This window comes from Dromaius novaehollandiae, chromosome W, assembly GCF_036370855.1.
Source record: "Dromaius novaehollandiae isolate bDroNov1 chromosome W, bDroNov1.hap1, whole genome shotgun sequence".
In the NCBI taxonomy this organism is placed as follows: domain Eukaryota; kingdom Metazoa; phylum Chordata; class Aves; order Casuariiformes; family Dromaiidae; genus Dromaius; species Dromaius novaehollandiae.
The window spans coordinates 22,433,408-22,460,838 of record NC_088130.1 but is presented as its reverse complement, the minus strand read 5'-3'; the positions used below and the strand labels follow the sequence as shown (position 1 = coordinate 22,460,838).

The 27,431-nt window shown below is 36.2% G+C and overlaps 1 protein-coding gene across 1 annotated transcript in view; it reads right to left on the bottom strand.

The window, feature by feature from the left end:
• Window positions 1–27,431, bottom strand: part of LOC135324501 (fibrillin-2-like) — a 180,029-nt gene that overhangs the window by 134,880 nt on the left and 17,718 nt on the right. Inside the window, exon 6 of the mRNA XM_064501037.1 lies at window positions 4,650–4,847. Within this exon, the coding sequence (XP_064357107.1) occupies window positions 4,650–4,847 (198 nt within the window). The remainder of the gene's footprint in view (window positions 1–4,649; window positions 4,848–27,431) is intronic.

The following is a 27,431-nucleotide window of genomic DNA, read 5'->3' as shown; positions in this document are numbered from 1 at the left end:
TCACTTCTGTTCAGTCTATTTCAGGGCCTACAGCATCCAGTGCACACTGCTCTTACTATAGTACACGTTTTGGGGGATATTATCTCCTGTAATAGCTTTATTTTCTTAATAGTGTCAGCAATGCTAACGGGAAGAACCACCTTCATATTTTCAAAAGCTATTCAGCTGTGGACTATTTTTCTCTCCTTAGTGCAAAAAATTAGCTGTCTGAAGGGAAAGGGTGTAGCTGAGAAATGGACTGTTGAGGAATGCAGGGAGGAACTGAGAAAATGTCCCACATAGGATTTCTGCCATTACGCTATTCCTACAGGCGTGTAGCAATGGCAATAAAGCATTTTAAAGTGGAACACTTAAGTTCCTCTTGCCTGAATTCATGGGAAGAGGGATGTCTGAACAGTTACAAATCCTGTTTTTTAAGCAATGGATGAATAGAAACTGTTGAAAAGAAAACCTGAATTTTGTTTGATTTTGCTTCTTTAATTTATTAGTTGTTTGGAGTAATAGCAAAATAACAGTAATAACGTTCTATACAAGCACAGTACTCAGCAAACATAATTAATTCTGAAAAAAATTAATTAATTTGGGAAGTTTCAGATTGTGATTTATGAATGGGAAGCTAGAAATGAAATGACCTGACTACAGAGAAAGGGAAGCTGGTTTATCATCCACCTTTTCAACTATTTTCCTGTTAAAAGAGCCATGTAAAATACACCAGGATAGCAACATGCAACATACGTATTCAGTGAAGAATAGGAGCAACTTCATAATCTGTAGTTAAACCTTGTCAAACCTCTGCTATTTTACGGATACTGAAATTATGCTCTTTTCTCCAATAATAAGGCTTGCAAGTTCTATTGATTTCAGCTTGTTCATACTGACTCCCAAACTCGGCTCTGTGCAGATGTGAGCATTCACTTCAAATACGCCAGGGAATTGTACAGTCAAACTACGTCCTGAACAGGTCTGGTCTAATCAATATGCATCAAAGAGACAGTTTTACTGAATGCTGAGTTTTTTTGTGGTCCTTCAATAGAAGTCTCTGTAAGTCTGATGTTATGTCAGTGCCTTTCATTCTGCTGATGTACTGACGATATTAACCAGATCCCTGTATTTGTTTCTACAGTCCTTAGAGAAATTAATTAATACCACACTCTTCTGACTTTTCTATCTCACTGAATGAAGCCTCCTCAGATAGCAGTTTTCACATTTGGAGAAACAGTTTCCTGAATTGCTGATACTCCACATTTGTAAAAATGTTTGTAATACTCCCCAGAGTTCCATTCTTGACATCTCTTTTTTCTTCTTCGCAGTTGATCTCCATGTAATCTCACCTGTGAACATTACTGAAGCTTCCGTCTATGCACAAGTCACAGATCTACCCCCATTTCTCCTTCTATTCAGATCAATCTCTTTGCTTGCCTTTCTGACCATTTCCTTGCCATAAGGTAGCAAGTGCCTCAGGCCCAGTTTGGCTCTTTGGCATATCCTTTAACTCCCTCAAGATTCTACCTCACCCAGCTATTGTAGCTTGTATTTTTTTGGACCCCCTGTGAACAACACTGCTGTATCGCCTCTCTTTAAATTCTCATACCTAACTGCAGCTAAATCTTTCAGCTTATTTCTACAGACTATACATCCTAACAAGGAGTTTGGAATGGTAAACAGCCTCTAGAGTGTCAAGTGCCACCTCCACTAGAGTGCTCTGACAAATCAAGACGGAGTATATAGCATACTGTCAACCTGCAAATACTACAGATTTTGTCAGTGGGAACTACAGGTACTCAGAGCTTCCAAGAAATTGTCTTGACTGTTGGAAGTAAAAGTAACAATTTCTTGGAACAAAGAAACTCTTCCTCTCTCTTCTCCCCAGAAGATTTAACTTTTATTCATCTGTTCGTGCCATATCATCATCTGGTAACATCACACTAACTCCTGCTGACTTAAATACAATGAAATCTTCTTAGATAGTAGTAACATGCCAAAAAAGTGGTAAAAACAATGGCTGTTCAAACTTCTTTTGCTCATCCACAATATAAAGTAGACTACCACGTTGTTTTTATGCTTCTCAGTGGAATTCGGCAATGATGTCAACTGCATAACTTAAAAATATTTGCTACACAAAATAAGCTGGCAGAAAAAGAAAACAGTATTAAAAACATTCTTGAGGGCATGGATGCTGAAGAGCTCTTTTGATCTCTCATGTAATTGCAATGAAGTCCCAGAAGCTATGCCAGGCCCAGTTTGGCACAGAAGTTTTAAGAGTTCATTATATCTGGCCAAGGTTTTCACCAGCCAAAGGAGTTTAATTGTGACACTGTAGCCAACATCCATGCCTTCGATACGCTGTTCCTATTTATGACAGTGTTAGGAAAAGAACTTTTGAAACACATTAATCATTTCAAGATGAACAGCAAGGCATAAGATGTTAAAAGCAGACAGAGGCCTATTTCTGACATATAAGGAAAAGTGCATTCTTCCTCCCTAGTACAAATTGGATGTTTAAAGCAGCACGGTCAGAGAAACAGGAATGCAAACATGAAATGATGAAAAATGAAGGAATTTATGGTTGTTTTAAGGCAATTATGTATTTTAAATAAAATAGATGCCTTTTCTAAAATAATACTGAAGTTCTATAGAACTGAACTGGCTTCAATTGTAGCTTCAATTGCAGTTTCGGGTCAACCATAACACTGTGTGAATGAAATTGAAGGAAGAATCAAAATGGGTAATTTTTTCTTGTTTTAATTCGGAAGAATTAAAAATCTTACATCATCCCAATTTTCTCTCCATTTTTCAACTCAGGTTAGCACAGAACTCTTACCAGGAACTCTTAAGCAGGAGCCCTGAAGTAGAATTCCAGACAAAGCATTGATTTTGTTCGATTTGTGCAATTTTAAGCCACATGTGATGTAGGGGAAAGTAGCATTAAGAGTAATGCTGCAATACACAAGGGGGAAAAAAAAAACCACTGAAAGAGAAGGTATGGGGAAATAAAGGTGAGAAAAGAAGGAAGTTACTTGTCCTCTCTTGAGGCAATAAAAGATCAGTTCTCCTGAAACCTGTTACACCACTATGAGTTACAAAATCTGCTTGAATCAGGACATTTTTCTGAATTACATGATAGCAATCCTTGGTGATACACACATACATAAACACACACAAAGCCTGATACGGTATGCTTTTTATTATTTTGTAAATACAGAATCTCAAAGTTCTGCAGCGCTGTACAAGATAATAAGTTTCATAAATATTTAGAGCAAAGCATTCTAGTCAGCTTCATTACTTCCCTTGCATTACGTTAAGAATTATCTCAGCTATATTATAGAGATCTGTTTATGCATATAATGCCTACAATAACCTGGATCTGCTTCCTCAAACAGATTTTGGAAGGCATAAGCTACTGATACAGAGACAGAGCAGTATATATATGATTTGTTAAACTGAAAACCGAAAACTCCAGAGGTCCCTTCCAAACCCAACTATTCTGTGTGATTCTGCAAAAAACAAACAAACAAAAAATACATCCCCCCAAAATTATTTGAACTTCTAATAATTTATTCCAAAATTAACAATCTGGTCCTCTTTATTAATTTGTATCATTATACTGATTATAATCGGAACTCAAAGAACCGTGCTGATTTACAATGCCTGATTTCAGCCCTAATACTAAACTTACTCTGCACTGTCGATAGGTGTCTCACAAAAGTGTCTTGAGGTCTGAGAACTCAGTCAAGAAACTGATTGCCAACAGTGTCTTAGGGCCAAATTATAGAAAATGCAAATGCATTCTAGCGTTTTGCCTACTTGGTTTCTATTGCTCGTAGGGGAGGTTCTAAGGCAAAACAGCCTATGAACTGACGTCGTGCCCCAATTTGTAACAAGAGAAGTAGTACGCTCTCCTTTGGAATTTCTGCTATCCAGTGTTATTGCATTCTTTATGCAGTTTGTTCTAAAATTTAGCCAAACAGCAATAGTAGAACAGGTATCTATTTTTCAGGATAGCCATATTGGAGTAACGACACAAGGGAGGAGTAGCAAGTCTCTTATCACCATAGCAGGAGATAATGAATAAGGCAAGAAGGTTTTCCCTTTTCTCAAGCTACATTTTATGAATTCAAATAGAGAAAACAGCAGCCCTTCCTATTTCATTCACTTTTCTAGCCCTGTTTAAATAATCCAGAGTATCCAACAGAAGGTTCATTGAGTGCTTCATCAAAACTCTGGGTTTAAAAAAATTCTATGTAATAAGTGCCAATGCCTTTCACAAGGAACATTACCAAGTAACAAGAAACAGCAAATTTCTCCTTACAGTCAAGTATGTAGTTCTTTTCCTAGCTAAAGGCTAGAACAACACAATCCAGTTGTCTTACTGGTGCTCTACTGCACTAGCCAACGGCTCTGCTCAACAGACATTCTGTCCCTTTTGTGCTCTGTATTTATGACTTCTTGATTGGCATTCATTTTTTCTAGGCACTTCAGATTTATTCTATATGTACGCTAGCTAAAATTTAGAAGCATCAGAATTTTATGAAAAGTTAAATATAGAATGCACGCAAGGAAAACAGCAATTTTTTTTAAGTGGACGTGAGGCTTTCAAGATGCGTATCAGCAACACAACATGTATGCACAACTTAAACCAGAAGGCTTACCTTGACATGCTCCAGTACGAATATTAGGGATGAAACCACGACGACACGGCTGAGGCTGAGCAGGGCACATTTCACAGGGGTGACCCCATGCACGTCCAATGGTTGCACAACAGAGGGTTTTCGTGCAAACAATTCCAGTTAGCTGGCCCTGGCACATTTGGTTGTTAACTTGTGTGAAACATGGGCCTGTTCTATAATCTGGAAAAGAGGAAAGATCACTGTATTATGAGTCACTACACTAATAACTACAGAAGGACTCCATTTTTAATCCAGTATATATCAGTACTAATAAAATACCAAGAGGACCTGGAAATGCAAGTTATGTTACTGCTTACAGAAACAGCATGACACCTTCCACTGAAGGTAACCATTTTTGCAAGGGTATCACAGTCTTTCAGTTTATTTCTTTCTGATAAATGCAAGCAGTGAAAGGCAGCTGCACCCCAAAACTGATCTGTGCAGTGACAGTACACATAGTAAAATCCATTACTGAAAGAGTAAAAAAAAAAAAAAAAAAGAAAAAAAAAGGCAGATTAAGCAAACCAGGGCAGGGAACTGGGGTTACTTGTTTCTACACAAATTTATGGCAGTTCATGAGAGGGAACTCCAGACCACTGAAGTCACATGTTGTTCACTTCACATTAATCAGGTCCATGCCAAAAACTGCCACAGAAACAACGTTCCTGCTGGAATGCTTACTGAAAAATTAATACTACTTAGGACTAATTGGTGTATCATTTATTTTCAAAGAGGAATAACATGAAATAATACAGCCTATTCAAGCTGTATTGAATGTACTGAATATAGTATACATATATATATTCATATATATATATATTTTATATATATAAATAAAGAAAAACTAAACTTCTGTAAATGGTTAATTCATTGAGGTTCAATCTGTATAAAGAGAGGGAGATTTTGACCTTATGAGGCAACACAAACAGGAGACAACAATTAGCTGAAATTCTCTAGGAACAAATGAGAAACAGATGGCTGCTCTGAGCCAGATTTCATATCCTTATGGAAACTTTAGGAGGGGAGAAAAGAAGAAAGTGCAAAGCTTCCACTCAGACTCAGTCATGTGAAAGAAGGCATAACAGTGGGGTTATAGCTGCTCTTCCTGTTGTCCTTGCCTATTTTCCCTTCTTTTTCCTACTGAAAACAGATTTCAATGCTGCCTCACATTCTGCCCTCTGCCCCTTCATGAGTGTGCAGTTGGGCTCACAACTGACTTATAAATGGGACAATAGATGCTTTCAATAATCTGATACTTTTATCCTAAAAAAGCAAAAATAAGAGCTTTGACACATTTAGAAAGGGAGAAAATTGTCTTTCCAATGACACCTCTTTTTAACTTCCAAACCTGTAAAAAAGGCCTGAATGCAGATCATTTTGAAACCGGAACATTTTGTGTGGCAAGAAGCTATTTAAGATAATTGTTGCAGGTCATCAATAGTCCCCTTTAATAGAGCTCCATTTCAGCTAACTTAAGCCTCCTGTAGTGAAATTTTTTATGTTCTGCAGTCAAGGGCAAAATTTCCATCCGCTTCAGTAAAGTCCAAATTTCAAGCTTTTGAAATTTGAAAATAATTATTTACAGTAATTTTATGCAATAAATATATCTGAATTCCAATACATAACAGATATCATGAAAAACACTGTTATGTGATTTATATTTTCCAAAAAATTTATCACTAACACTATCACCCCACATTGCCATAGACAAAATTGTCATAAGCTATATTGGAGCCAGAACTGCAATTCAGCAAGTGGCATATTCCTCACAGCCCAGTATTTTTACCACTCTCTTACAATCTTACTATTTGTCCACTTACAACAACTTTAAGTTTTCTTTGCACTAAGAGATAACACTCTTAAAATTAACTCAAAGAGAAGTAAGTGTTCTGCTCCCCATTTTTAATGAGTTTCATTCAGATAGCAGTCCTGGAAAGACTTTTGCACACAGTTATTTAAACACATTGTGAGTTAACTGCAACAGTACTGTTTGCATTACGTAAAGTTAAGCATGCATGTAAGTATCTACAGGAAAAAAAGGAGATTGAAAGTTTTCAAATGCTTTGTAAAGATTGTGTATTTTAATCTTGCTAGACTTTCATTAGCAAATAATCTTCAGGGTTACACCTCTGAGTTTCCCCCGTGCTCGTGAGATCACTGAAACAGTTCTTTTGGTAAAACACATACATTTTAAAAAGGAAGTCCTGTACATTAAAAAAGGCTTCAGTGATCTTTCCTCCAAGATACTCGAACACAAGCAGCTTCACAGTGATCTCAGTTTAACCAACTCCAAGGGCCTTGCCAAATCCGAGAAAGCTAAACTTTTAGCATAAAATATAGATCCCGACAATTGATAGCAGAAGACAGCAATCTCATCACGCTATAGCCTCATGTAAGAATGACAAATATTTGAAATAACCAAAAAAAAAAAAATCCATCCATAAGAGGTTTAAATTCCAAGAGCTCACAGTAATCTCATCTGGATTTTAGTTAAGTGGTGAGGGTTAGGAAAAAACTCCATCATAGATTATGACTGTATACTTCTTTCATATTAAGTTTACTCAGGTGTCACAAAGATTGAGGGAAATATGTGATATATAGCATTTGACCTGCAAATCATCATCAGTAGTCAGACTGCTACCAGAAGAAAAACAGAACTGTTCAGATTTTAAGAGCTGAAAGAAATAGAATTAAATCCTGAGCCCAGTAAAAGCAAATAGGAATCTGACTATTGAATTCAATGACAACAGTATTTCATCCTTGGAAAACAGTATTGCACCCTTTCACAAATAGTTGTATTATAATTTATTACTTACTATCATCTGTAAAAATATTCTCTATGTTGCACTGAAAAAATAATGATCTTCATATGCACAGAAAAAGCTTTTACCACCAACTGTTCAATGAGCAGATTCCCATTCTAACGTCAAATAAGCTACATACACTGCTAACATTACAGTAATACAAATGATTAAAAAGACTTCAGTTATTTCAGTTTTTCATTAATGACTGAAGTACAAATAATGCACAGATTCTGGAAAACTCCACAGTCTACTCTATGTATTGAAAACTGTTTGTCCATAACCTGCCTACTGCAGGTTATTTTTGCCCAAGTGATGATTGCAGTCAGATCAATAAAGGTTGAATTCTTCCCTGAAATTTTAGATTGATTTTAGACCCCTCATCAGTAAGACTCTCAAAAACATGAAGGTGAAAAAGACAAAAGGGATGTGCATGGGAAAACCTTAAAAGACTATTTACCAGTCATTAGCAACACTAAGGGTCCCATGATAAAATATAAGTACTATCAAAAGGGAAGTAAGGCTTCCAGCTGTGCAAGGCACCACCATCTCAGGATCCATACAGATCTTCATGGGGACACCAAGCCCTGTCCTACAACTGAAGCGGTATTCTGCATCAGTATATATGCATGGGTCTACTCCTGGAGGGCTACTCAATGTACAGTCTGTCTGCGGGACTTACGTGCAGTGGCTAGTCAGGCACTAAAAACATGGATCCATGCACTAAAAACAGAGTGCCGTCTTCATGGGTGAATGCCAACTATAATGAACTCAAGTAGTGATTTATTATGTATCTCTAAAATTTCCAAAACTTGTATTCACCAAGTCTGCTAAACTTAACATCCTAGCTGACTTTGAAATTCCTATTCAGAAAAAAACAGTTCTTCTGGACAGTCCTGCATTTTTATATCATCTGTTCTTTGAGGCACACTTTTATATACAACCAGTCCTGGATAACATGGAACAACTGGAATAGAAATACAAATTGTGCATGTCTGTTTAAAGGTTCGTGTTCCATAGAGGTATTTTGGACGAAGACCATCCATGCTAAGAAGTTTGGAATTCTAGCAGACAAGACTCAACCTGGAGCTTAAGTCTGAGGTGTGAAGTATACTTGACCTCCACTACCTTCCTGTAAGACTTCAAATGATTATGTGTGTATTCTATCTACCCTGATAATGAAAAGTCCAGTTTGGAAGATGTGACTGAGAGAAACATTAGAGAATATAACCAGACCACAGAGGAAAAAGTGCCTGTTCAGGAGAACAAGCAATGAGTTAGAAGCAAGGAAGGAGGATACCAATACCCTGATTGCTTAGTATTTCCTATTAAGTAGGAAATACATGCTCTAGACACCTACATGTATGTACTTACTTGTGCCTTAATAAAGAGAGAAGGCAAAAGCACTAACATTCAAGTTCTATAACCAAGCAACTTCCATCAGTAGAAATCTGCAGGATGGCATTTGAAAGTCTGACTATTGCAACTGGAATTGTAGAATAGCAAATTGAACTACTATTTAACTTTCAGTTAGGTTTATAAATAAAAATTAATTCAACCCAAAATGCAGTGATCCCCATTACTTTTGGATAATGACATATAATCAACAATCCTATCTCCTAGCAGAATGTGTGGCTCATGACCTTGGGCTACAGAAGCGGAGATTCAGAAGCAGACCACTTGCAGTTCACAACAGGAAAGTAACTCGATCTCTGCACAGGGCAATAATAATTCTTTGCCCAATTCTGGCACCTGCACATCAAAAGGAATGTTGGAAAACTGGAAAAATTATAAAAGCAGCAGACAAATAATTTAAGGTCTCAGAAACATGGCTTATAATACTAAAAACAATATAATAATTAAAAATTTGCATCCATTAAAAAAAAACCTTATCCATCCACTCTATCCAGAATGAAGTCTAAAGGTGACTTGACTACACTCTAAGTATGAAAGAGTCCCAGTAGTGGTTAGTTTTCCAAACTAAGAGGAAACCATAAATGAGATTTTAAAATAGAAGCTGTAGGAAGGCATATCCAGACTAAAAGCAAACTATAACTGTTTACATAAAAGCAATTAGTCACATAATATATTTTTGCTTATGCGAAGCAAGTATATCAAGACTAGATGCCGTTCTAGAAAATACTCTGTAGTTTTAAATGAAGCTGTGGATTTGATTCAGCAATTACTGAGTGAGATTCTACAGTCTCTTCTATATAATTAATCAGACTATCATAATTATCATAATGGTTCATCTTAAAAACTTTAAATCACCGTAAAATCCCTGAGTTTATGAATCAATCATCCTTTCTGTATCAATAATCTTCATTTGCTCCTTCCCAAGCATTGCTGCCTTGCGGAATAATTTTGCCAAAAAGAATATATGCTAGAACATATGTTATAAATCATTTGTTGCTTAGAAAGGGTAACTGCTTTGGTGAAAGAAAGTGATTTTCAGCACACACGTGTTATGCATTTTTTTTTCAAACTTCAGAAAACAATATTCAACATGCACTATGACTTAAAGAATAGCAACCTTTATCAGCAATCACAATTGTTAGTATAATTAATTTTTAAGAGAGTTAATTTTTCTTGGCTTTGACATAAAAACTAGAAATAGCATACTACACTTGTAAATTAATTTTGAACTACACTCCAGCATTCTATCCTTTCATAGAAGTGTGCATTCTGTATTCACATAGACTACATGGGAGATGTATCAGTGTTCTCAGGATCTTTTTTAATTCCTTTTTAAAAAATTGTAAGTTAATTCTATTTCTAACTGTAATTTTAAAAAGGCTGCTTTACAAGGAGTCTGCCACAAGGATTAGAAACATAAGCATTCTAGTATTGGATATGACCCAAGATCCACCTACTTTGTTTTTCTTCCTGTACCTCTGGCCAAAATCAGATGATTCAGTTGAAGGTGTAAAAAGCTTGCTGTAAGTAGACATAGGATAATCTGTCTGCCACATTAAGTTTCCCCCTGATGTCTAACACGCACTAGCTCAAGCCCTGAAACACAATGTTTAACATCCCAATTTATATTTATTAAGGACAAAATGTTTAGATATCTGGATACACATATACAGATTCAACTTCTATCTGGATTTTGTCGTCTTAGCTTCCACAGTTTCATATGGTGAAAACTACTTCGCTATTCTTGACCAGGACATCCTTACCTCTTCTCAGGTAACTAAAAAGTGAAAACAAGAAACAGAAGGAAAAAGGAAAGGAAAAAGGTACCTAGACATTTTGGAACGTCCATTACAAGTTATCTTGAAGAATATTAAACTGTGAAGTTTCTTTTCACAGGAAAGCACAGACTAAAATTTTAGCTAAAGGCTCCTAAAACCAAAATACTGTTTCTGCATAAAGCCCTGTTGGCTACGCACACAGAAATACTTTTGGCTGTGCAGTGGGAGTTTTCCTGTGCCTACATAAAGCCTAGATAAAAGTTCCACAAGGCTAAAAGAACACAGTCTGCCGTGTTGAAGCAACATATTTTGAGAAATCCTCTATTTCGTGTCTATGAGTGCTAGAAAAATTAGCAGGAAGGAAGTAGGAAGTCTTGTCCATCTTTTTCGTTTAAACAAAACTCCACATAACCATAACAAAATAAGGAAGCACTGTGTCTTTGCAAGTAAATATTTTTAACCATAAACTATTTGGAATATTGATACTTTTCTTCCTAAAAATCACATACTGAAAACATTAAGCATGTTGATCAATCTGAGTCACATGGGGAGTGAGTAATGGACTTAATGAAGACGTCTAACACGTCCTCCCTTCCCAGCAATTAAAGAACAAAACCTAACATTTGGTAAATCTGTTTCACTTTGATATCAAACAAATTTGCCCTTTGAAAGGACTTTTTACAGAGCCTCTCTCTCACAGGTATGATCATGCAATAATTAAGGAAGAGATAAGAAAATAACTCATTTCAACCTCACCCTCCCTTCTTTGTGTTGGCTGAAGTATAGTAAACAGCTTTTTATTACTGATACCTCAAAAATCCATTTCATACATCAGCATTACTAGGTAACCAATTTAATATATGGCAAATCTCGAACCTGAAGGCTGGAAAAGCAGTATCTGTCATTAGAGTTCACAAGGAAATTTACTCATTTCCAAAAGAAAAATGATCACACCTGATGAAATCCAGAAAGTCCAAGAAACTGGACTTTGTGTAAGGGAACCTCCAAGGTAGAACGATTAAGTCTGTGCTGGAAAAGGTCTGAAGTTAAAATACACCCTGCTAGAAGATGCTCCAACAGGAAATATGCTGGAGCAGCAACTGTCTTTATTACACCTTTGATAGGGTGCAGTGGCAAATTTCCCAATACTTTCCACTAACATTCAAATAGCTCCAGGAGTCTTAAGTCTACTTTTGCTGCTTGCTGCAAAACCTTGTCCCTGATTACTGATTCTTCTGAGACAGGATCTCAGTTAAACACTTTGCAATGGGAACCGAGATGCGTTGATATTTGAAAGCATCATCATGCTCTGTCTTCCTACAACGGCGACTCACAGCACAATCAGCAAGATCGGCAGAGTAAGGCACACCCCATTCTCCCACTGATTCTGCATTCTGCATGACAGCCCCGCCAAAAACTTTATGCTTCTGAAAAATGGGAAATCTGGGCTTTTCCTGGATTAATTTTTATCTCTGTATGAAAGAAAGGGTTGATAATACTCACAGTTGTACTTGAGTTCAGACCAGAAACCTGAAATGTATGCATATGCAAATATTATCCTTCTTGTTCACCATCTGCAGATCATAAGCCACAGTACGCAAAAAGAAATTTAAACATTACAAAGGTACATGTGTTTGTTTTATTAAAGATTATCTAAAATTGTTTTTCCTTCAATATTTTAATCATGCTAATACGGAAAATTACTCTTTTTGCAGTAATGCTTAGCTGCCAACACTGAGGGTCCGCCATAAGGGATTTTTCAAACTTTTAGAACAAGAAGTTAGATGGATCATACTGATTCAGGCTTGATATAAATAAAAAGCATTTTTTTAAAAGGTGACATCCAACAAGTTGTGGAGAAAAGATTGTTGGCTGAAAATGAGAGCTAGTCTCTTGGAAAATGAAAGAGACTTGGCAGGGCTATTAATTTCTCTTGGAAAAAATAGTCTCTGGGCAGTACAGCTATTTAGACTAAGCAGTTCACATAAACCAAAGCCTGAATAGTAAAGTCTGGCCACCCTACCCTCCACTCTTTTTAAAGAAAATTTGTGTCAAGCCCTTAATTAAGCATTTAATACAATTAAGTTTATAATCCACATAAAAGATACAACAATTAACACAAAAGTCTTTTAAACATTTTAAACTGTGGATAATGCAACAAAGTTGAGACAGATCCCTAAGAGGATCCCTAAAGGTTCTTTGGTCATCTTCTGAAACAGGAATTTTTATAAAATTTATTTGATATGTAATATTTGAGAAAAGTGGCTTAGCTGAAAAAGTTGTTGAATATGCATGCTAAATATGTTCTGAAGGCTTGAACATTTTTGTACAACTGACAGCTTTAATTTTCAGATTGAATTTTTACTGCTATTCTACTGGTCCCACACGACCATTTCTGACCGACTCCTGTGATGCAATACTTTCCATCACACAAACTCCTGTGATTGATTAGGCAACTTAATATACACATGGCAATTAAAAAGGGGGTGGAAGGCAGCTTTAAATTAAAGAAGAAAACATGTTTAATGCAGCAGTCCATGTGGGCTTTGTCGCTTTCAGCTAAATTCCAGTTTCCACCACTACCGCTGTCATGTCCATTCTAAGCACATTCTCATTTTCCTCTTGCTGGAACAGAGAAAGCAACTGTTTTCCAAAAACAACATTCCAGGGTTTGCACACCCATTTTAACATAATTGATATTATGTCAGCTTAAGCAGACAAAGGATAGTAGAAGTCTCCTATCATCTGCAGATCAGAAAGCTCATTTTTTGAATTAAAAATAATACATCTAAGCACATGGGAAAAGACAGCAAAAGCACCAAGTACTCAACTTTACTTCTGAAATAAAGTGCAATTTTCTCTAATTAACATGAACATTAAAGAAAATATTTCTAGTATCTTAGATAAGAAACTCACAGTTCAGAAAGTGTTTTATAAATCTACACACAAAAAGCAGAGAAAGATAGATACATGGAAATATTTTGCTTCTGAGAGCAAATAAAACCCATAAATAAAAAAAATAATGGTGGGAGAAATTAGAAGAAGCTTTTTGCCATATGCAACTGCAGTACTGCACACTGACTGTTACTGTGTAGAATAAAAATTGGGAAATAACAATCTCAATCTTGATTCTAGCAAAGACTTCACTTTGGGTTTGTTTGGAGCTTTTTGTATATACTTATAATGAAATATATATGTCTATATATTTCATTACAATTCTACAACCACTGTTACTATATAAAGTTTGCATTTGAGTTTGAATCTTGGACTCTAACACAATACCTCTATGAGCAAATACTTGATACTCAAGCTGACACACAAAGAAATACTCATCACCCGCCATTACAACAAGTTATAGACTGAATTACCCCCTGGGCAAGATGTACACAGAAGTAAGAAATTGAAAGAATAACTTTTTGTAAGGTTCCCTATTCTGCAATTCTTATTTACTATCCTAATATTAATCTCAAATCTTTACTTAGCAGAGATGTCTGTCAAATTCAAAGCAGCTAAGGAATTCTGTGCATCATGCTGCCTACTACTCTCCCTCCTTTTCTTCTGTTTCTCCCTTGAGTTAGAGAAATTCCCAGAATACTGACACTCTGGTCCACAACAGAAGGTCCTTCAGAGCTACTGCATGACCAATAATAACTAATTCTTCTGTTCCATTTCCCAACCTCCACCCCCACCCCAAGCAAAACAAAAAGAAAACAAATACAATTCTAATGGAAGGGAGACCAGAGATTTTCCTATCTAACATGCAGTCTACAGGGTAAGACTTCAGTCCAGAAAATACTAAAAAAAACCTCAAGTGAGGGTAAGACCACTTATGTCAATTTTGTATCTGTACTGGAGCAAATGCCAGCAGTACCTTGCTGCCTTGACAACAAAACTACAACAAAACCAGAACCTTCCTGGCTGTTTTTAACATCAGGGTCTTTCTAAAGATACCTCCACAGCAGAGAGAAAGCAATCCAAGACTTTGTTTTTTCCCCAAACAATTTTCACCTTTATCACCATTTCTTTCCTGCAAGCTGGAAAGGAAAATGCCCATCAGTATATTTAGGTAAAATTCTGGCTCAGGTTCGGTAATTTAGCTAGAATAAATCCAGATTTATTTCACTGGAAGAGTGTGCTATACTACCAACAGTTTCATAGGTAGACAATGGGAGGGCAGAAAGATTCTTCATTACAGCCTGATTGATAGCTGGACATCTTATCGTCTACGACACAAAGGAGTATCTTCACCTCTGCTGAAACTCTGCCCTGTGCACAAAACCCTGCATTCAGTTTTCATCGACAAGCCAAGATTTTCCCATATGACAAAAAGATAGTATTTGTTAAAACATGGACTCTGAAAAGCCAAGGAAATGCATATCATACCCTTGAATTCCTTCATATCTCAACAACCGAAGAAGCCAATGCCTTGGCTATATCCCTGTAAAGAAAGTAAGCGACTTTTCCGGATCATAATCTTTAAACTTGAATTGAACACCTTCTACAGTCTTTTTTCAGGAAATCAGTGCTATTCAGTACAGTTCAACCTCAAAGGAACAGAATCCCTTGTCAGCAAAGAGGAAATTTAAATATTCACGTTTGCAGATGTGATAAACTTTTAGGAGCATTGAATAAGTAGTGTAAAACCGTCACTTTGGAGTTCAGTGTCATTATTCATGCCAATAATCAATCCCACTAATGAAAATGAAGCACTTTATACCAGTTAAGACTACCCACATGGAGAAAGGTCTGCAGAAAAGGTCCACAGTGAATATTTAATTATTCTCAGTAACTCTGATCTCACCATGGCATATTGGGACATTTTTCAGTTAGCTAAATGCAAAATAGCAATCGGGACAATTTACGGCTGCAAATGTACATTTTTTTCCTACACTGGTGAAACTTAGAAGCAGCTAAACATAACTTAAACTTTTGTAGTAAGTGGCAAAGTGGCTTATTTTTTTTTAAACCTCTGGCAACCAGCATACTACTCTGTCAGGTCAGAAAATAGGGACAAAAAGGGAGACGATGTTTACATGCTAGCCTCCAGTCAGCCATAATCCAGAGGCAGAATGATGTTACATGCCATTATGCATAGTGCAGCCTCTATTCAAGCTGGGTGTAAGACAGAAATAGAAGGACTAAAAGTGATCTAATGCAGCCACAGAATCTCTTCCCTTGAATGTATTCTTTTCACTAAGCCATTAAGAAGGCCTTCAAAATGTATCCATATTCAAAGAAGCAGAGGGAAATTATTTCAGAAGCAATTCCTGTGTAAATTAAGAAAAGCACGCAAGATCAAAAAAGCCCTAGCAGATCAGAAGCTCTATAAAAACCACAGACATGCAGCTGAATTCTTTGGCTAATGTAATGAAAAAAAAAGAAAAAAATAACTGTTTCATACATGGCTCTTAAAACATCATATTTACCTTGCAAGACACATTTCCCCAGATGACTGTCTAGACTATCCTGATACTTTGCTGCAGTTGATAATACATTAAAAACCCAGCCAGTTACTATTTACTATGGTTCCTTCAGAGGACTGCCATAAGCATAGTTCCCTGTTCTTCAGATCTCTTGTTTTGCTGAACTAAAACCAAAGAAACTCCCACCACAGATCTACCTCTTTGGAGTATACAATATTTTCAAGGGGACACCATAAAACAGTGTATCTTTTAACAACCAAAAAATACGATAAAAGTTAATTCAGAGGATTCAGCTCTGATCTCGATTAAGAAATACCTTATACATTTCTCATATACTAACCTATTACTTTCAAGTGGAAGAAACCAGATTTCTTACAGTACTCCAGCATCTTTCAAGCCTGGGAGCTATGTTCTACTGATTGGCTTGAAAAAACTATAGCCCTGATGATACTTGGATAACTCTTCTCCACAATTTTACTAGAGTATTCATAGCCTTTAAGACACTGCCCAGCCAATGCTAATGAGGACAGATATGGTTGAGAATTTAAAGCAGATAAAGCTTAAAGAATTTTAAACCTTCATATTTAATTCATTTTGAATTTAAGAATAGTTTCAAATTAAAAGTTTTCTTTCTAATGCGTAATTGCTGTGCCATACTTCACTGTCAAAATCATTAAAACTTAAATTCTAAAATCCAACATACTTTTCACCAGTCACACAACGCTTACTTTTTGACTGTTTCAAGATGATCTCCTAGCCTCTACTTTTCAGTTTCCCTTTAGGGTTTTCATACACTGGGGCAGTGCTACAGCGTTTAGGTAGCAAAAGCGGAAGATCTATATTTAAATTCAAAACAGTGACCCTAAATCTGCATTCTGTTCTTAATCAAAACTCCCAGTAGCTTCCCTGGGATTTCTGCCAGATTTAGTAGTGCAGGACTGAACCCAAAAAGTCTGTTTTCATTGGCTGCAACTACTCCCTGGGAACCTGCAGAGACAGAAGACCCTCATCTCTCCGCCAGCACAACCGCAACGAATGACTGCAACACTATCTGCCTCGTGAAGGGCACTCCATGGAGGGGGAAAGCTGTACAGAGAGACAGGCGATTAAGTCATGGCAAAGAGGAAGGACATATGCACTACACGTTTCATCCTCACCAGAAGTAAGTGGTAAAGATACTCCAAAGTTAGTATTTCCTCAGACTAGATCAACTGGCTGCTACAAGCTCCTGCATTTTGTAAAATCTCATCTTTAAGAGAAAATTTGCCAGGCAGAGTACAATTTGTTAGCACAATACACATAGTGAGAAATACGAGAGAGTGCAGAACACACAGGAGAAAAGAGAAAAGAAAATTATTTCTGAGTATCTGACATCTGGCAGATCTAAGGCAATCTGCAGGTTCTGGATGCAAAACACTGTCTAGCCCCAACTACAGAAATTCACCAGAGTCACACACAGTTTTATGTCCTCCACACTGATCCTGCGGGCTCAACATTTAGACATTTTTATTTAAAAAAGACATTTTAGACATTTTTATATTATTTTATTATTTACTCAAAACAAATATGAGGTTTATATTGAATGACTATGCCCTGTAGGGGAAAAGTAAAAAAATTGAAAAATATCTTCCCAATTCTTACTTCTCAAACTCAAATTTCCCTTGTTATTTCCTACTTTCGAAAGGTGTTCAGGCATTATTAAACTGTATTCATATTTTTCACCTTTACCTCTTGCTCAAGTGTTGAACCCCAGTACAATATTTCAAAAGAAAACAAAGGAATATTCAACGTCCTCTTTTAACCTTCTTGATTTGGCATCCGTGCATACATAGAATATGCACACACATACTCTAAGTAAAACAACAATTCTACAATTGGGTTGTATGGTGACCTTCTTCATGGTCTCTAAAAGAGTAATTGAGACCACTCTGTGTGATGGCAGTGACATAGAATATGTGTCTGCCTGTCTCTGAGTAAAAGCATATATGAATATACATATTTATATATAAATATATATAAAATATATTTTTCATATATATGTGTGTAAACATATAGTTACACATGCAACTGTCAACTGTATTAGCATATCTATAACATTCTTGCTTGAACAGTCTTGCGTAAGGCTTTGGGAATAATTATACAGAAACTACAGTCCTGAAAACACCCAGAACAATTACATAATTAATGTTACCAACACACCCTGCAAGTCTGAACAGTCTGACAATAAAATTCTCTCCAAATCTACTGACAATGTGTCACTTTTTCTTTTGGCTCTAAGTCTAAATTTCCCATCTGTTCCAAAGTCTGGCAGGATAATTTTTTCAGTATGAGACAGACAATCGAACTTTGTACATTACAAGAAACTTGCTACCAATATTAGAAAAAACAAAATGAGAATTCCAAAGCCTACCCAAAGCGTGAAGTTATCTACTGCTGTATTATTTGAAATTTTAATTGCCTGCACACTAACAATAAAGGCCTGTGTTTGCTTTTTTAGATTCAATTTTTCCTGTATGACCTCTTCTGCTATGAAGCAACTTCAGCTTAACTATTCATCTATGTAATATGGTTCAAAATTTCCTGTTTTTTTTTTTAACATTAACAATAAATATGACTACAAAGCATAAATTAAGCCCTCACTTAAAACTATAAAATTCAAGGGACAAACACGCACCCTTCACACCTCTTTAGTCGTTTTGAGATTTCTATCACTTCATGTTTCCAACTTTTAAAGCAGAATTAGCACTGTTGATGGGGATGAGCTGGTTGGCTGGCTGGTTGGTTTGATCAGAAGAGTATCTTTAAATAATTACTTCTCAATCAGTAATTATTTAATTAGTAAATAAGAATTAGTAAAGAATTAGTAGAATAAGTCATTAGACAAAGCCGACATGGTTGAAGAAAAATGGAAAAGCAGTTGGGATCTGGGTCCCCTTATCACATCTAAAAAGGCTCAGGCCTTGCATGTCTTGTCTAATTACATAAACCAGTCTAGTAAGAAGTATCATTCTCCCCAGCTCTTCCTTCAGAAAGCACCTCTAAGTATGCTTAAATCAGCGTCTATATGTCAGTATATTGTCAAATGATGTTAGAAAACAATGCAGAAGAAAAGTCTTATCTCCTATGTTCAAAGGTTTTTCCTTTCCTCCTCAGGACGCTTAATTAACCCTACTGAAATTATCAGAAATCTGCCCATTAGACTTCAATATAGCTAGACTGGGTCCAAGTTTGTGTATCAAGTTTCTTCCATATCTTTTATAGGTAGTCACTACATGTTTCCTCTCTTAATCCATTCCGTGCATTTTCTTGTATTTGTTTTTTTCTTATTAATGTGTAAAGCATGAGGAGAGATAAAGATCGAAACATGGCACAGTTCTATTTTTAAAGCACCCATGAAATGTAAGAAAGTATTAAAAACATACTGCTTATTATGATGTTAAATACCTCACAAATAGGCAGTTATCATTTCAATATCTGTGCTTATGGCTCTGTTCATTATAATTTTGAACTTTATGTATTCAATTTAGACAAAAAGCAGACTAACTTCAGCAGAGGACTGGCAATAGAGAATAGGGAATTCTGAAATGTACACAATACAGGAATAGAAGGACATCTCTGGAGCACATTTTCTGACACTAATAAATCAGAAATGTATTGAAATACAATTCCATGAGAAGAAAACTACCCTATCAATTTAAAAAGCTGCTGGCTCAGAAAATGAAACAAAACAAAGTTCTTTGCTTAGCAAAATTTTTGCTTACCTAATGAGAAGATCTGTAGTTTAAAGACTTTTATAGTGTTTTACACGTTGTAAGATACTCATCAAATTATAAAAGTTCTCATCATCTAAGATACACTAATAGAAATGAAGTTAAATGATCCTCTAGGCAGAAAAGAACAAAGAACTCCAGCTATTCACAGTGCCATACTTGAACTGTGTTTCGATACCTTGCCAAGGGGACATAAAAAGATAGCTTTATATTGTTTATGATCCTGGTTCATCTGTGAGCAAGCTAATGTCTAGCAAATTTAAAACAGCATTAATCATTTTACCTACACCTGTTTATGATTGTGAAAGGTTGCTCCAGCAACTGTCAGAAATCATAAACATCACTTACTCAAGCCTCTTCTTCTGTCTTAATCAAAATGCCTTTTTGTGGGCAAGAGGTAGGGATATATAGCAATTTAAGTCGCTTTACAGTAATAAAACAGTAATTGCAGCTTGTTGTGAAAATTCTTCCACTGGCAAGATTCCAAGGGCCTTAGGGATCATTATAGCTCTAGAGCAGTACAAAGTAGCACAGCACAATCTGAATTTACAATAAGCAAATGAAAGGGTCTGGAAAAGGGGATTAAAAGCAGAAACCAAAGCTCTATAGAACCATAAAAAAGTGAAAATCTTAGGTAAATACATGGAAATTATATCTAATCTATCAAGAACTTTGCATTATATATCTTAACTCCAAAATGGAGAAGGAACACCTTTTTATGCACATGCCTAAAATGTCACTGACCTCCAACTTTTCAATCAGCCAGGGTTTCAAACAGACTTGTTTCTCAGAAAAGAAAACATTTTATAGTTTCAAATGATCTAATTTTTATACTGGAAAAAGGCTCTTCCATTGTTACATTTTATTATTTTCAGATGTTTTTGGTTTAGTTGGGAGGCCTTTCTTAAATTTTCCATTTACTGTAGATACTTCAGATTAAACTTGCATTATACAAATACTCAGAAGCAATGAACTTTCTTGGGCACCAGACTGCTAAGTGTGAGGAAGGTACATGATGTGTCAGTTAGTACAATGTCTAGAAAGCTACATTACACTATGATCCATCACTTAAAATAGCAGAAATGAGGTCAAAAATTAACAACGACTCTCTTTGTCTATTTTTCCTGTATTTCATGCTGCAAAGAATAACGGCTGAAAAAAAATCTAAAAATACTCCCTATATCTAGTATATAAGCTAGGTTTCAAACATATCAAGAGTAGACACAGTTCAAAGTCTTGAAGCAGATAAAGAGCAAAATTTTAGCTCAAAGGCAAAGATCACCTACTGTCAGTCCTAAGAACAAAATGAACAAAACTACAGCTTCAGAGTAATGCAGGGGGAACTGAGGAATGGCACACTCATCCTGGAACTATTCAGCTGCACAGAAAGTAAAGAAAGAAGAACAGAAACAGCCTACTGTGCCCCACCCCAACATGAGGGAAAACATCAGGGAGGAAATGGCAGAGCAGAAAGGAAAAAGCAGGCTACAGGGCTGCATTATCTTGCCAGTAGGAAGATGCTTCTTTTTAGGCATGGAAGGTATGGGTTTCTCAGAACCCAGAGGATTACAGCTATCTAGAAGGGAGAAAGAGAGCAAAGATTCCTACACGAGGAAAAGTGTTAGTTTCATTTGGTAGTTTTAAGGTATGAAGGGAAGGTCTGGACACCAGCTGCACATATATTTTTCCTTGTTGACTTGCACTCTTTGAAAGCACAATGAATTGGATATACTCTGCAAGCCTGCTAGTTATATTAGAGTCTGAATTTTAAGAAGCACCTGGAGCTCCTATTAAAGTCAGTAAGAGATGTGGATGTTCATCACCTTTTAAAAATCAGGATGCTTAATCTTACTTGATTCTGACAGGCTAAGAATCCATAAAATGTGAGACAGATGAGAAATAGTTTTTCTAGGCAGACAATGTTAGCTACTCTAATGCTGTACTCATATTAAAATGGCATTACATACCTGCTTCCCAAGAGAAAAAAAACAAGCAGAGAAGAGACCACATTGTTACAGATCACTAAATTCTCCATCTTTCCTCAATCCTGAGGAAGAGTAGCGGACCGTATTTATTAAGCCACTGACTGCAGCAAGGCAATTTTTGTCATCAAACATTTGTTTAGGACACATAATGTATACCATATCCTATTTGAAAATCAGCTGAAAGCTAACATAAAATACAAAGCTGTAAACATGTTGGAAAAGTCCATATCATGTATTCAGCTGCACAGTAAAAATACAATCATAAGGAAAGATTTACTTGAATGTGAAGATGATGAAGTAGCCATAGTACCAATTTGCCTGGTAACCTACAACACAAATAGTCAACAGCTTCTTTTTCAGAAAATAAAGTCCATACCTCAGTTGTGAAACTGCTGAATAAGCCCACTGCCTCTTACAGCCTGCTCCTCTAGAGCAGGTGGCTGTGGTGCTAATGGTAAAATTGCTCTGATCCTCAGTGAGGCTTGCCCTTACCTTGCAAATGTACAGTAGCCATATCTGCAAGTTAAAGTGATATCTAACCTTTCACATCATCATTTTCTTTAGAAGTCTGATCTTACTTTTAGGCTCAAAAGCTAACTCATTCTTCACGCTACAGCATATTAACTGAGCATGCTGGAAAACTTGTAGTAAAAGAAACACAAAGGAGAAAAAAAATAAAAAGAATGCAAGAATATCACAGTACCAGTAAGCTGCATGCTGAAGGTTGTACATGTCCTTAATGGTGCACACACAACAGCTAAAGGTTCAGAGCGGAGCAGGCAGGCCTGTGCCACTACGTTTCTATTAAGGATGATTATTACCTATTCTTTTTTTCCACTTTCAATTTAAAACTATCAAGAACTGATTTTATTAACCTCCCTTCTGCTTTCTCTGAAGTTTATCTAAAAATGTTACTGCACTGCTTTTAACGCCTCAGTGAGTTTAGCAGCATGTGAAGATTTCCAGCCAATTCTTTTACTACAGCTTTTTCACACATGCCAATAGTGTTACAGCAGACTTGTAGTGCCCTACCACTGTGAAATGACATGGTGCTGACACTTGATTATGAACTGATCTTACACACTAATGTCTTCATTTTCCATGGGACTTGACAAGATGCTTTCTCTCAATTCCTGTCCGGCACAGGTTTTATCCTTTATCCATACTGCTTCTATTCTATTCAGTTTCATTCTTGACTGTTTTGCTTCCTCTCTTTTCAACAGCTCTTTGCTTCACAGTGAATATATCAACTCCCACTTTATTACTACCTTTGACCGTTCCTTTCTTGTTCTTTTGGGCTTTTCATCCTTTGAACGTTTCGCATATCATTAGCTATTAGGTGGCTAATTTAAGGTAGTGATTTCAGAATGAAAAATCCTCTCTATGAAGAGTGGAAAGTTCAGCAAAAGGCTTTTGCTAATCAACTTTTTTAAAAGAGATATTTGTCCAAAAATATCATTTTTTTCTTCTAGCTTTAATAGACAACGAAAAGTCGTAACTACACAAGACATACATTCAATATTGAACCAATATATTTCATATTGCTGCAAAAGAGCAGTAAGAAGGCTTACAATACTTCTGGGTAGTTGTTCATCAATATCTAAAGCAACAGATAAATGAATTGACATTGTACTACACAGATCATAGAGAAATCAACTATTTAACTGTATAAGATGAATAGTGTTATAATAAATGTTCACCCAATCATTTAAAAGAATCATTTAGACCTCCTTCTATGAAAACATCCTGGGTATGGCAAAGTCCAGGCAGAACGTTACAGGTCTCTGGCAGTTAGAGGAAAGAGAACAGGCCCAACATCACCTCACACAACCTTCAAAAGGTGTAATAATTAGGAGAACACCATTACTTCACTATTATCAGAATAGCAGTATTTGTCACTGCTGAAACTTCTTGGTTTTATATAAGAATTCAGATGCTCGATTATATATGAACTATCGTGTGGTTACAACTGAAATAACAAAGCTTAACTCCCCCTTCAGTGGTTCATTAGGCATACAAATGTATGTCAAACACTGCAAGATTTGTAGTTATGAAACAATCTGAAACTGTGACTACAGAACAAACTCAGGACACCAATGCTTAACCATTGTTGGAGTCGTATGAAACTGCTGTATAAAACTTTAGATTAGATACATCTGATAGTGATGAAATTATAATCTGTTTTCAATTTGCTATGCTGCACCAATAATTCAATTACATTTTTAATTTTATTAATTTGAATTTAAATTAATTGATTTGCTTTTCAGTTTGTTGTTGTAAGTGAAATTTATATCCTTTTCTTTCCTTTTTTAAATAAAAAGTCCCCTATAAATATATATCGTCTGGGGAACTTTTTAGGAACTATTTGGTTTGTTTTCATGATTTGTATGTTCTGAGGCTACAGTCCAATGGATCTTTGGACTGATGGCCTCTGTCCAGTTTCCGTATTTGCAACAGTTGCTTTTTGAGGATACTCCCAGCATATAGGTCAATGACTAATTAAGGATGGGAGAATAAATTACTTTTTGATTTATCCAGTCAAGACTTCTAATAAAACATAGATTGGAAAATACTGAAAATCATCTTCTGGTAGTTCCATGCTGTATTCTAAGGAGAAATAAAAGGTTTCCATCTAAAAACAAAAACATCCCTTAAAAATGTGGTATTAACAATAAAAATAACAGTAAAAGCATGTTCATTGAGAAGAGCTGTAGGAGGTGCCACTTCCCCCCCCCCAATATTATTTATTTCTATATAAACACTCCATTACTGCAATTTACAAACAAGAAGATTAATACAGCCTGACAAAGCAGATGAAGTCAGAAGGTTACAGGAAGACATAGCCTGCTCCCCCTCCCCCCCCCCAAGTCAGATCACATTGAGTTCACCAAAATTCATATATTTGATATGCAAAAGATATGCAAGAAAATACAGAATTCCTGTACCTTCCCTTTTATTCCCCCCATACACCCATTTGTATTAAAAACAAAAAAAAAAAAAAGTCAGAGTCAAGAAGCCAGCCCTAAGTCTGCTTTTTTCAACAGCCAGGTTTTTACCTGATGCAGGACTATAATATCCCTTGTAAAAGAAAATCACACCCTACATACCTACTGAAGTCCTTTAATGAATCAACAAGCCTATAAAGAAGGAGGCTGACACAGTCTACCTGGATTCCAAATGGATCTCAGCCAAGGTTCTTCAAGAGAACACAGCCACGTGAAACAAGAAGGAAGTTCCTTCTGTGGGTAAGTAACCGGAAACAAGAATAAGGAGTCTATGATTAGTTTTCACATTGGAAGGAATTGAATGGAGTTCTATGGCAATCTGTGTGGGAACCCATGCTGTTTAACATCTTCCTTAATGGCTTAGAAAATGGGGCAAGGGACAAACCAGGCTCATGGCAATCACGGGAGAAAAATGAATAACAAAGTATTAAAAACAAGTAAACTACCACTTGCTCCAAAAGATCCTGAAACACAAAACTAACTGACTCTGGGAAAGCATTCTGGGGAAATATCACTAACTACTTCTCCTGCTAAACACCTACTGTTGGCTGCTGCCAGTAACAGGATCCGAGGCTAGACTGCGCTTTGGTCTGACTCTGTCTGACAATTCTCACGCCTGCTATGTCTTCCTGTCCAGTCATCTTCAAGAGCTTCTTTTCACTCATCTGATGTTCTTACATAACATAAACCTGTATACAACATAAAAAGTGTTTCAGATTATTTCTCAACTGGAACTCTCTAAAAGTAGGGTTTTTCTCGTTTTTCTCCCAAGCTAAACATAACTACTGATAGGCAATATAAACATCAATTCCAAACATTTGTAACCACTATAGCAAATAAATAAGCAACTTCCAAGGTTCCCAGGTTCCCCAGTGGATCTCTCAAGCCTCCTCTGACACACTATTTGTAAATTTATCAGTACATCCCTTTGTCTTAATTTGTCCTAATACATCCTACACACAAAACTGCTAAGAACTTATTTTTGTATTCATTTTTGCAGTACTTCAGAACTGGGTTCTTTAAATTAAATATTGCAGTTTTTCCTGTTCTTAAATCTGCATACACTGTCCATATAAACAATACTAAACCGTAGCACTTGCTAGATTAGATGAAAGTTTTTCTGTTCACTTGAGTATTTCAAGGGGTTTTGCGCCTTTTCTGTTACAGACTGTCCCTGTTGGCAATTGCCTCAATTTTGTAGTGATCTAGCTGTACATGTTCATTTTCTCTCTCTCCTAGGTACGCAGTTGCCGTTAGATGAATTAGTTTCTTTTTTCAGTTGGAAAGTTCTCCTTACAAAGCTGCTTAGGAACTGACGTTCTTCCCTACCTCCCAAACTGATCTACTTAGAGCCCTTCATATCCTCTGTAACAGCAGTTTCCAAACATTTTACATTGCCTTTCCCACACTCTACTCCCAGACAATGCCTTTCACATCCACATTTTGCATACATTTTTCTTATCACTCGTCCCAGTCTCAACTAAAATTAGAAACTGCAGTCTCTAACTCCAATAAGATTGACTTTCTGGAGATATTTTTAAATAAATATTTTATTAGAATTAATAATTTTTCCTCAAATTTTTCTGAAGATTTTTTTCTGATGCTCCAAAAAAGCAATCTGCAGCTATGCTGAGCTCCTGTAGTCCCATGCTCCAACTAACTCAAAAGAAAACTCATAATCTAACGCATCTGACGAAGAGGAATGAAAGACATGACAGAATTTTCCTAAGTCGTCACCTTCCCTCTCCTCCACAGCACATTCCCTGCCCTTTTTTTTTTTTTTTTTGGACTGTTGCTCTCTACTACCAGCCCTTCATTTTATGTTTCAGTGAAACATCTCTAGATGCTGAACATGGTAGTCTATTTTAAAGTGCATCTGCCAAAGTCCCACTGACGCATCAAACAAAAAATATTTTGTACTCTCCTAGACTTGTTCCTCTTACGGGTAATGGAAAATGCTAATTTTCATATATTTATTTTATATATATACATATATATACAAACACACATAAAAACTACCTAAGATCAAAATATTGTACCTTTTCACCATAAGCACAGGGTATAACAACTCTGCTAGTTCTTTCACTCATTTATTTCATAATTTGAAGCAGTATGGCTACGGCATTTCCCCTTTAGATCCTGGACTTCAAGTGACAAAATTTTCCTGGGGTTCAAGTTGCAGAAGAGCTCTATATTACTCTCCGGTGAAAATTCTCCTATTATCTGGAAGAGGTTATTCAAATCTATGTTTTCATCTTCCTTTTGTAGACCCAGATTAAAGGTATATGATTTCCAGCCTTATTTCTAATGAAGTGCAATAACCCTACATCTATAACACTTAAATAGTAACCTGTCATATGTGTAAACTAGAAGAAAACTATTAAAGATATCAAGTGCTTCAAAACCAGCTATGGAAAAAAAGATACCCACAACAAACAAAAATCTGCTTTATCGAAGGATTTTTGTCCTTTTTACTTGTAGATAGATACACAGTAATTCAAGTTTTAGGTATTCCTCCCCGCCATTTCAGCTTTGGAGGAACTTGTAACTGCTCACAACAGTTTCTCAGGGATTTTTGAATGAGAA